The 12,160-nt window shown below is 30.5% G+C and overlaps 1 protein-coding gene across 10 annotated transcripts in view; it reads left to right on the plus strand.

The window, feature by feature from the left end:
• FoxP (forkhead box transcription factor P) overlaps positions 1-12,160 on the plus strand; it is a 96,210-nt gene that overhangs the window by 63,725 nt on the left and 20,325 nt on the right. For 5 of the 10 annotated variants that reach the window (XM_088189704.1, XM_088189707.1, XM_088189706.1 and 2 more), the window contains 8 exons: positions 3,546-3,637; positions 3,700-3,781; positions 3,844-4,113; positions 4,176-4,281; positions 4,336-4,443; positions 4,510-4,651; positions 7,111-7,367; positions 10,796-10,909. In XM_088189704.1, coding sequence (XP_088045830.1) covers positions 3,546-3,637; positions 3,700-3,781; positions 3,844-4,113; positions 4,176-4,281; positions 4,336-4,443; positions 4,510-4,651; positions 7,111-7,367; positions 10,796-10,909 — 1,171 coding nt within the window. Of the gene's footprint in view, positions 1-3,527; positions 3,638-3,699; positions 3,782-3,843; positions 4,114-4,175; positions 4,282-4,335; positions 4,444-4,509; positions 4,652-7,110; positions 7,368-10,795; positions 10,910-12,160 lie in introns of those variants that run through there. The other 5 variants (XM_088189712.1, XM_088189710.1, XM_088189711.1 and 2 more) reach the window with 2 other exon arrangements.

Below are 12,160 nucleotides of genomic sequence, written 5' to 3' on the forward strand. Positions count from 1 at the left end.
GTTTCTGATATCATTTAATAATAATATTTAAGCAGCATGCACGTGCTTTTATAGATCGGCGGTTTAGATTTTATATTTCACAAATATTTTGCAACGCTTAAAAATGAGCACATTAACAAATGTGTTTTATAAATTACGAGCACAAAGTGCGAAAATATGAGCGCGCGCAATATTTCTGATGCATACGACAATATTTAATACATCTGTTGTCGTAACATATAATAAAAATCGTATATCAGAGATGTATGTTGGTAACGCTAATCTTTTCATTTGAAACAAATAAATTATAGTCCGTGCAACGAATTTTTTTCTTATTTTATAAATTGTTTATTTAAACCAAGCAATGCTGAGCATAAAACATCTAAAGAATTGTCTGTATATTTGATTTACAAAGCATATATAATATACAAACATTTTAATTATATAAAAACGTTGTTCAATACGGCCCTGTGTATCGCTCGGCTGGGGTGACAAGTGTTTAGGGGAGAGCGTGTTTACTCACATACAAATGTATTGTAATGAATGCAGTTCTTTAGGAATTTTCCGTTTTTGACTCGTGCGTGAAAAGCTCACTGGCATTTCGCATATCATGACCTGAGTTAGTGACATGATGAGCTATGAAAAATGGCGCTGATGAGCGACTTAATAAGTAACTCATACTGATTTCATTTAATATTTTTAAGTGTATTATCTAAGTAAATAAATTTAGTATCTTACGTTCTAATTTATAAAATATTATAAATTAATATGTTTTATAAAAAATATAATTATCGTGATTTATAGTATCATATATTATTAAAAAATATATGTGCTATAAAATACTATAAAAAACAACATAGCTTATAAGCACCATTTCATTCTATCATCAGTTCCAGTACAAACAGTCATAAATAAATATAATAATTCTTACTTTTTCACTACATTATCTTACTCATCTCTCTCTGGATCGAAATAATATTTTTTATAGCATAGTCCGTCTTGGCATTTTCCGAAGAAACTTAAATTATACAAAACAAAATGTTTGACTTCGTGTCGCTTATATCGTAATATTTTTTGGAAATCTTAGGGTAAAAAATACAAAAATATTGGGCAGAATATATTTATACAATTATATATAAGATACTATTATCACATCATTACTTTTATATAATAAATTTTTATTTGCAAAAAAAATATATTTGTCATTACAAATAAGTACATTTAATGGGCAATCAATTATATTATTAATAAAAATAAATTAATTAAACAGAGATATGCTACAGAGATATGCTACAAAGTATTATAAACCAAAGAGTTATTGACGGCAACAAATTTTGGTCAGTAGCTTTAAAATAAAACGGTCAGTAAAATTATTATTATAAGGTTAGGAAATACTTATTAATTTTGATAAACGGCCAGTAAAGCTCAAAACTATATTTTTCCATCAATACCGCTCAATGTATTTATACATTTGTGGTATGTTATTTTTGTACAAAAATATTGTATATTATTTTTTGCACTGTTAAAATAATAACATTTCATAGAAATATAACTTACCATTTAATTAAACAGAGCCTTGAATAATTACAGATATCAATCGTTTATTTAATTTACTGACCGTTTAATTAAATAACTGACTAAAATTAAATTAAAATACTGATTCAATAAATACAGACCAAATTTTAATCATCGTTAGTTCCATTTTTTGTCAAAAAAATGTACAGAATCAATTAAAATCAATCGTTAATTAATATATTGTATTCAAAATTAAAAATCATACTTAATTTAAACATACCAAAATTATTTAAAAAATATTTAAAATTATTTCAAATCTGAAAAAACTCATTTTTAATTCCTCAGTTTTTAATTATGTGCCATAATAATAATAATTGCAAATGAGTATGAAGTATAGAAAACTGTTTTTCAGTTATTTATGATTGTTGTTATAATAATAATTTATTTATTTATGATTATAATATTATTAAATAAATAAATCATAATCATGTATACATATGTGGAATCTAAAAACGTGTTATATCTTATTAATTCGATAAATATAAATAAATAAGATCAAAGATGTAATCAATTTTGGCATACTATCAACTTATGTCTAATTATATAATTTCGATATAGTTTTTCCATTCTATATTTTTTATACATAGCTGAATTCAACTTATTATTAGATTTTTTCTACTGCATTTATATGCACAACTAATATTTAATTTTATTCAGCTACTTAATTATACAGTAATTTTAATAAATAATCAGTAACTTTTATAATACGATAGAAATAAAAAACCTTAATATGTGATTAATGACTGAGATCATAATTATATAATTATTATAGTGAGTTGAATAGAACTAAGGTGTTAGGTTTTTTGGCTTACTCCACTGATGTGAAGGTTTTTATCTTCTTTTTTTCCGTTTAGTATTCATGTAGGAAAACTTTATTCTTTAATATACCCCAAATGCTATATTGGGTTTAGATCTGATTTCTGCGATCAATATATAAACGTGTTTTATTTAAATATTGTTTTATTTAGTTTATAAAAGAATCCTTAGGAATGAATTATATTTTTGAGATTTAGGTACTCATGCGGCTCTTGCATATAAGCATTATTCTGGTCAAAAAATTGTTTCCAAAATCCATCGATGGATTAACAGATTTTACGATCAATTTTAGTAATTTGACAATTCCAAGTAAAACATTTTTTTTGTAATGTTCATTTAATTTATTGATATTATTTTATATATTATACAAATCATTTACACTAAATCAAATTTTTAAAAATAGAATGTATTTTATTTAATATTTCTTCAGTTATATATGTAAATATAAGTATAAATATCTAGGGTACCTCAAACCAGTGAAAGGTCGATCGCCGTACATGTACGGCGATACCGCTCAAAGGGTTAATACGCTCATATCTGAAAAGTAGAAGCTATGTTGCTTCACTAAATAATGAATTTCACGAAAGCTACGGTTTATGTAGAACTTTGAAATCTCATAGTCTCACTTCTGCTTACCGTTCGTTTCTCTTTAAGTAATTTCACAATAAATCTCAAAACAAAACTGAGTTTTTTTGGACAATTCTCATTTATTTTCCTACAGTTTTTGTTTAGATATTTGTATTAACGTATTATAGACAGATTTATAAGTAATTAAAATAACTGCAAAAATATTTTTATCAGATAGGGTGCCCCACTATTTCAGTATACCTGTGATAATATGTACATTTGTACTTTCCATATATACTTATTCTATATCAAGCGCGTTCAACCACTAGTGATATGAATGTTCCAGTAAAAAAAACCATAAACCGAGTCTTCGCTTCGTCGAAATTCAATCTCGTTTATTATTTGACGATTTCGTTACATATTCATGGTTCAATGAAATTTTTCTCTATACATATATATTGTGCGAAAGCTCGATGGCCCACGGACGTGACCGCCAATTGAAAAGCTTCAATTTTCCATCAGTCGGATTGTATAAATTTTAAATCTGATGATAGCGTTATCTTTACAGAATATATTTATTTTTAAATTTAATGGTTTTTAAATTTCAGTCAACATCGTTGGAGCCATCCCCGGAGCTGCGAGCTTCGGGACTCCCTGCACGCCCACCGCCGAATCTCGACCTGGACCGCTGCTTGGATCGGTACGTTTGCTTAACGTACCTTCTTTCTTATAAGCATATCTAACATTGGAACTGTTTTTCAGGTGGTCCCCCGGAGAGCCAAGACGTCGGCGAGCACGGGATCGACCCGACTCTCGCGTCTCACCTCCCAGACACCATCTATCTGTAAGATCCTGCTTGGCGTAAAAGGTCTTGAGCTGGTTTTAAATCTTGTGCTGCTGTTTTAGGTGTCCGAAAGTGGCTCTCCAGGGACAGGTGGCTCGCCAGGAGGCTCTCCGCCCTCTCGCTCGCCGCCGCCCTCGGCAGCGACGAGCGGGTCGGCACCCCCGCATCAGAATGCTCCATCTTCCTTGTCTCCTCCGCCTCCACCGCCTCCCCAGCCAGCTGACCTCTATGCTGTCCAGCAGCTCTTGGATCAGCCTCTACTCGCACCGGCACAATTGCAGGCCCTCATGAAGCATCGATTCCTTCAGCAGCAGCAGCACATGCACAAGCAGGTATGAAATAAATTGATTATATTCATAATCAATTGTTATTGACTTAAAATCTATTTATTTAGCTATCTTCTGAGCTAAGCAAGCGTCAGATGGAGCAGAGACTCCAAGATCAACTTCAATTGAGCATCCTTCAAGGACACGCGTTACACGGAGCCCCCGATGGAGCAGGTATTTACCATTTTCTTATGAAAGTCTGAAAAATATTAAGCATAAATTTTTTAGGATCTCTTCAATTAGGAGCTCAACAACAACTAGTCCAGCAACTGCAAGCAGTTCAACGACAGTACTTATTACACGGTCTTCCAAGACCGCCTCCAGCTCCTGCTCATGGTATTAATTTAACACATCATTGGTCCTCTTTTTTAGGGAGTTTGACTCAATTTTACTAATTTATAGGATTACTTTCGTCTATGGTATTTGGAGCCGGAGGTCCAGAAGTAAACTCAGACGACGAGACAGCTCATCCCTTGTTCGGTCATGGTGTTTGCAAGTGGCCTGGTTGTGAGGCACTCTGCGACGATTTTCAAGCGTTCCTCAAGTAAGTGATCATATTATTTTCTTTCTCGTGTCAATCGATTCAAATGCAGCTGTATCCAATAGAACCAGTGTTTACCAAACCATAAACAATATACAAGTAGCAAACGCAGTACAATAATAATATATTACGTCAATATTTCGCACTGTTTGCTCTCGCAGCTATGCCAAATACAACAACATGGGGCACATTCAAGCAAAGCTATATCTCTCTATGCCTTTATCGATTTTGGCTTAAGTAATTTGGGATTTTGCAACAAAACACGCCGATTCCGCGGGCAAACTCGCGATATTGTTTGTTTTCGCTCAGAGAAAGAGGAACAAACGAATGCCTCGTTTTCCGTCCAGGGGCGCTCAACCATTGTGCGGTCTGCACCATCGCTACATACACGGCCATTGTCGCCGAAGGCTTTGTCGATCCGGATTGTGTGTTTTATGCATGAAGATTTAATTCTGCTTTCAGGTTGAAGTTAAATACGAAATGGCGATACGTAGGATTTTTATTTGCCTTTTGGATGTTGAATGTACATACATTATATATTTGGTGATTCTAAAATATTATTTAAAACTAACTGGTTAATATCTTTAAGTACTTTTTTTGTGACAATTTTAGACAGTTTTAGAATTAGCCGTACAATTTGTGTAATAATAAATATATACATCTATACGAGGTGTGATTAAAAAAATACGATGAATGAATTTTTATAGCAGCAACTGCTGATGTTACACCCATTTGAAGTAATAAGTCCAATAGCCTGATCCGTTGAGATAGTCAGTGTCAAGTTTGAATATGTTGTGACTTATATTGTTATTATTAAAATGCGTTGCGTTGTTTTAACGTGGCGTCGTTTTGTCAGCACAATTTTGACTGGACAACAAAAAATAATAAAAACCCTGTTTTTCTTTAAGCCAATTTAAATCAACAATGAAGATAAAGCATAAAACATCAAACAATTTATTTAAAATACAGTTAACTCATAGGGTTTCAAAGGTTTAAATGTTTAAAAAATATATTTAGTTCGCCCAAAATACATAAATTATGCAACCCTATGCATTATTCTCCTTACATTGTCTCTTCGCATTTAAGCAATAACCTTTGTAATTTCACAAACACAAATAAAATACCACGATTCTCATATTGTATATACATATGGGGGATGAATTCGACAAACACCCCTTAGTAATGTTTTGTCTTGTTTTCACGCCACTTTTGTCCGCTCTCAGAGCAATTCGCATATTTGACTCAACGACCGAATTCTATAGTGTTTTCGTTCATGAAATATATTTTGCGATGTATGTAACCATTTCAAAGCCAATTGTATATACATATTTCACTATATAATAAAACAAAAAAAAAATATGGTATCCGAAATATTCACTGTTAACAATTCACCTCCAATATTTCACCACCGAAAAAAAAAGTACATGATATAATTAAGATTTATTTATTATTATAAATAAAATAATAATAACATGAAGAAGTGAACTATAATAAAATCTTACATTAACTACAGTGTTTTAGTAATTTATGTTATAATCTACAATCAATAATATATATAAATATACTTAAATTAAATAAATTATATAAATACATATTTTTAAAAAAGATTATATATTTAATTTGTTTATTTAGTGCAATTTGCAATCAATTCGATTATTATTATATTTCTATCTTTTGCGTTGTATTGAATATTGACAATGAATGATCTATGGTAAATTTAATAGGAAATAGTCTTTGTACGTTTTTTTTTTATATTTGTCCAAAATACAAATAGCATTGATAAAAAATATATTATGCTATAAATATATAATAGTACGTATGTATTATGATAAGAATATCCATACTGGTTTAATTGAGGAAAACTTTTAGTAAAATTGTTGATAATCGGCAATAATTAAATGTTCAACATAATTTGTATTTACAATCATAAATAAACAAATTAGATTACATATTTAAATAGAAAAATTTAAAAAATTGAACATCTTCTATATATGATATTTTAAATTATACATAATTGAGTATTTGTAATAAAATTGTATTACACCTCTTGAAAAATCATTAAACAATACTAAAAAATGCTTGAAAATATTGCCATATTCTATAAAAGCACGCAGAATGTAATTCCAAATGTTTATCTAGTTTACATACACTATAAACAAAAACTCTCAATTTAAACAATCGAATACTATATGATTCTTGCGGTCAATTATGAGTATTTTTGTCAACATGACATACAAATTAAAAACATCTTCACAATATTAGTATGACTTCGTCACAGAAAAATACCGCAAAACTCTAGTTATTCTAAGAATGTATTAGCGACTTATTACTGTAAGGCGGTGTCATGCGTAAAACTAAATATTTTCGTTTTAAGTGATACATTCTTAGAGCAAATAAAGTGTTGTGGTGATCAAAGTTATTCAATCTAAATGAAATATGAATTGTTTTTTTTTATTTTCAAGGCATCTTAGCGGTGCTCACGCCCTCGATGACCGCTCAGCAGCCCAAGCGCGAGTTCAGCAGCAAGTCGTAGCTCAGCTAGAGCTACAGTTGCGCAGAGAACGCGACAGACTGCGCGCCATGACGCGTCATCTGCACGCGGCTCGCGCAGAACGCGACGAGCGCGGTCCGCCTCCGCCGCATACGCAGCATGCATCGCATATCGCGCAGCATCCACAGCATGCTCCGCCGACTTTGGCCAACAAGCCTCAAATACCCGGTAAGTCACTTTCTCAGATAAATATTCCAATCTGCGGCGGTGTGTCCATACAAGCTGTGGAAGCGCCGCTTCCATAATATTTTTTTGAACTTTGCTTACATTTACATATAATATATTAGATATTTATGTGCAGTGCAACTGTGGATTTTGATTCTAAATAAATCCTGAGATTCTAAATTTTTTCATTTTTTATTTACGTATGTAAATAAAACAAAAAAAGTACATTATTATTTTCTGGAATTCTTATTTTTCAACATAATTACCGTTAACTTAAAAATTACATTCTTAGGATTTTCATCAATGTCTTTATTCGTTATTGAGTTTTTAAAATTTTATTTTGTTGTAAAAAAAAAACTATAACTGAAACCAAAAAATAATTTTTTCATAAATGTTTTTTTTCAAGCAATCTGCATTTCCTCGATTGTTATATCTTCTCTACTGTGTTTTTATCAGTAGGAAATAAATCACTATACAAAGCATTCTAAAAATATTTTTTGCGCAAAAAGTTTCAGTTTAGTGTTAATAAAAGAACAGTGGTATTGTCATTAATTAATACCTGAAACACCTGGTTTCTTTTAAATTTTAAAAATATTCTTTATTATATTAGTATCTCTCTATTCTATCCAGTATAATAGAACAGTGGTATTGCTATTAATTAATACCTGAAACACCTGGTAACGAATCTCATATAAACCCAGTGTTTTATCTATTTCTTTCGTGTCTGAAAGATCGAAATTAGTGATTATTATAATATTTTAATTCTGACCGATTATCACAAATAAAAATATAAGACTATTTTAAAGAATTTCTTAAACATATCTTATTCAAATATTTGAAAAACCAATTTTTATTAAAATGCAATAGTTTGTAGTTAAAGTCTTATAGAGATTAAAGAAACTGTATTAAAATTTGTATTTATGCCATTTTCATTAGATTGTGCTAATTATTTTAAAACCAAATACAGTAGACCCCCTCATCGATAACACGATAAATTAGAGACGTGCTATTTGGGGGCGTGCTGTTTGGGGACTAGAAAATACTCATACATTTTTTGCAATACGTACGTACGAATCAGGCGAGTATGGGGAGATATCCTTCCTTTGGTTCACTCACGCATAAAGTAACATACATCCAAATAGCACGTCTCCAATTTACCGTGTTATTGGGGGTTGATAACATACAATTAGAAAAATCTTTTTCTACATATTTAAAAAAAATTTTAGATTAGACTAGCTTAGTAAAATATATTAAATTTTTAACAAAATTATTGCATTTTAAATTGGTATAAAGTATATGTGTTTTGTGGGTTTAGAATTTTTAATAACGCTTAAAAGTAAACAAAACTATTTTGTAGTATATATTGGTATCATAAACTTTATAAAAATATGTAAATAATGTAAAAATTCACTCAAATAAGCATGTAATTAAAAAAAGTTTCGTGTAGAAGTACTTTTTATATTTTTTTTTGCAAAAACTGTTTTTATTTATTAAAATGAATAAAACAATAAGACATTAAAAATTACGACGAATGAGAATTTCGGGATACTATTAAAATTTGATCATGTTTTAAAAAGGACTCGGAATATAAATAAGCTATTTATAAAGAACGCGATGAAAAAATAAATGTTGTAGAAGTACGACAAAACTTAATGTAGCACTAAATTATAACATTATAACAATTTTCTGATTTCATTGATCAAATAATACATAAAATTTAACTGTAAATATTATACAAATATTTATGTATTTATTGTAAATCTTTCACTGTAACATGACAGGCGTGATCCTAATGTGTTACAATGGGGTAAAACACAAAAAACATCTATAAGTAGTGAGACACCAGCCTGAAAACCCTAATTTTAACCAGAACGTTAAACCAGTGCTATAGTCGGTGAGTAATACTTGAAAGTCCTGAATTCAAATCTCATATGAACTTTTTATTAACGGAATTATAATTTTACAATTAAGGACGGAATAGCGTAGTCCGTAATGTCTCGGACTAGTAACTCTGAAGTTTCGGGATCGATCCCCTGCAGCGGCACTCAAATTTTTATTTATAAAAAAGTGGCCCCAGATGCAGTGACATATATTGCTTAAAAACTATATTACACATACTAATTTATAATTGGTAATATATATGTCACCGATTCCCAGACTTAATACTTAATTGTAGGTATCCATTATATATGATTGACTTAATCAGTTAATACGGATTTACCCCGTTGTAACGCATTGGACCAACGCCTGTCAGATTACTACGGAAGATTTAATAAATAAATAAATAATATTCACTAATTTTGCTCTCACAGACGCTATAAAAATTGAAAAACACTAGCGTCCATATGTGATTTGTGCGAAACCAGATTTTCTAATTATTAGTCACCGACTTCTAACACATGTGTATTGTGCTAGTATCATATGATATATAATGCACTAAAAAATACATTGAAAAAAAAACGTTTATATAGTAAACGCAAGAGTGGAAATGGATAAAAATGTCTTAAATATACTTTAATTGCAAATTAATATGTACGTTCCAGTCGCTCAAGTGTTTTTTGACAAATACTTAAATTGTAAAATTCAGGAATAAATGGTGTATTCATTCTCAACGTTCGCAGCATTTCACGAAGATTTATATATCGAGTAAAAATTCCGCTATTTTTATAATAAATCGGTATATTTATAAACAGGGACGACGTTCTGTTTCCAAATACTTTATCTCATTATGTATTTTTATGATACATATATACATTTAAAAACACTATATAAATAGCACTTTTTCAAGGACGATCTGTGTTTTTTTATTATCAGTAATGACAAAAATGCTGTTTCGCTTAGGTATGACGTTATGATTGCGATTGCCGGATATTTTGGTTACCGCTTTACCTAATTCTTTAAATTTCACTTTAATGGAAGTATCTGATCTACTAAGTTTTAAGCTACCTGCGTAATATGATAATATTTTAGCGATTTGACAAATTGTAATTTGGGTTCTCATTTAAGTTTGGGAAATATCTGTTGAAAAATCAATGTGATCAAATTTAATTTTTATCAAAAAAAACACACGATGTTCTTTTTCACATCCGGTAATATTTTTAAATCTTTTTAATCACATCCGTTTTTTTTCACCGAATTCGAGATAAGGATATGTTTTTATCATGAAAAAATACAATAATTTTTTAAACCTTTTCCCGAGATATCAATCTTACGATCAGAAGAACCGAATGCACCAAAGTCATTCATCTCTTCACATAAAAAGTGAAATTGTATCGGGTTTATAGAACGATTTTTTACAAAATTTCCTATTGACCATTTATATAATTCGGGTCAGATTATGGTCACATTTAGGTTAGACTTGCTTCACTATTACGAACAATAAACTCTAGATAGATATATTTTTTCTGACTGAAAATTGTCTTCTTCACCAGGATCTTCAGTATCCGGAGGATCTTCTCGAGCCCCATCTCCAGTGGGACCAATCAGGCGCAGGGTCAGCGACAAGACCGGTGTTTCCATAGCAGGAGGTCAGCATCATTCACTTAGTACGTCGCACAACTTGATGATTTTAACAAACTTAGCCATAATTTACATAATATACTATAACATACATATATTTACCTCTACATAATCATGTGTCGATTTGGAAATAAATAAAAAAGTGTGAGCAAACATGAGCGAAACCGCAAATCGCTATAGCTCGAAACGGACGTGGCCCAACCCATAAAAGAGCAAATAATTGTTTATTGCGGTTCTTTCCGCGTAAACATAGCGTGAAAATGTGTTTTTCTATGACGCATAAGATAAATATAAATTATATATAATCTTATGAAAAATATTTCTTCAGGTCTTCCGTACATGCTCGAAAGAGCAGGACTCGACGTTCAGCAAGGTAATAAACGCTTTCGCTTGGTAGAATTTAGATGTTTCAGTATTTACGTAGATGTCTAATAGTTGAACTGAATTAATGTATGTATTGTAAAAGAAATCTTTATTTATCTTCTCCAGAAGGTGAGCGACAAATTAATGAACGCGAAGGGTCAGTTACGTACCCAATGCATTTTATTAAATAATATTAAAAATAAATATATGCGGTTTGCTTATGATTCATAGAAAATAATATGTTCAGCGTGAATAATACTATACGTTACAACACGATTTTTGCCACAAAGATAAGATAATCTATGTAGCAGGGGCGGGCGGAGAGATATTTTCCCTCTCGATCGTGAGTGAATGAGAGATAATGCCATGCTGACCGCATGCTCTTATCTCTCACTCACTCTCGTCACTTAACACGCGAGCGATCGAGAAGGAAAGCATCTCACCGTCCGCACCTGCTATATCCATATATGAAAAATAAACGCAGATTTGTGTCGTTAATTTTTTCACAAATATAAACTCGTTTTTTGGATACAAATGTTTATTATACATATTATATTTTAAACTCATTCAGAGATTATATATTTATAAAAAAATATACTAATTCAACCTAACTCTGAAAAAAAAAATTGTTAGTATATGTGTACATTATTTTCTATGATCACAAATTTTACTACAAAGTAGCGTGCAAAATAAGAAAAATCTCTTTTGAAATAATCATATTTCGTATATAACTAAATATATATTATATACGAAATGTAATGATATTTATTGTAATAAAAAAAAAACTTTAAAATTAATTATTAAATTCTAAAACAATCTTGTGATCAAAAATATTTTAATATCTTATATAACCATTAAAAAACACTAATTACGTATTATCCATAAAAACTGCTAAAACACGGAAAGAGTTCGTG

Source organism: Plectrocnemia conspersa, unplaced genomic scaffold (genome assembly GCF_051122295.1).
Source record: "Plectrocnemia conspersa isolate PC_06_02 unplaced genomic scaffold, ASM5112229v1 ptg000008l, whole genome shotgun sequence".
Classification (NCBI taxonomy): Eukaryota; Metazoa; Arthropoda; class Insecta; order Trichoptera; family Polycentropodidae; genus Plectrocnemia; species Plectrocnemia conspersa.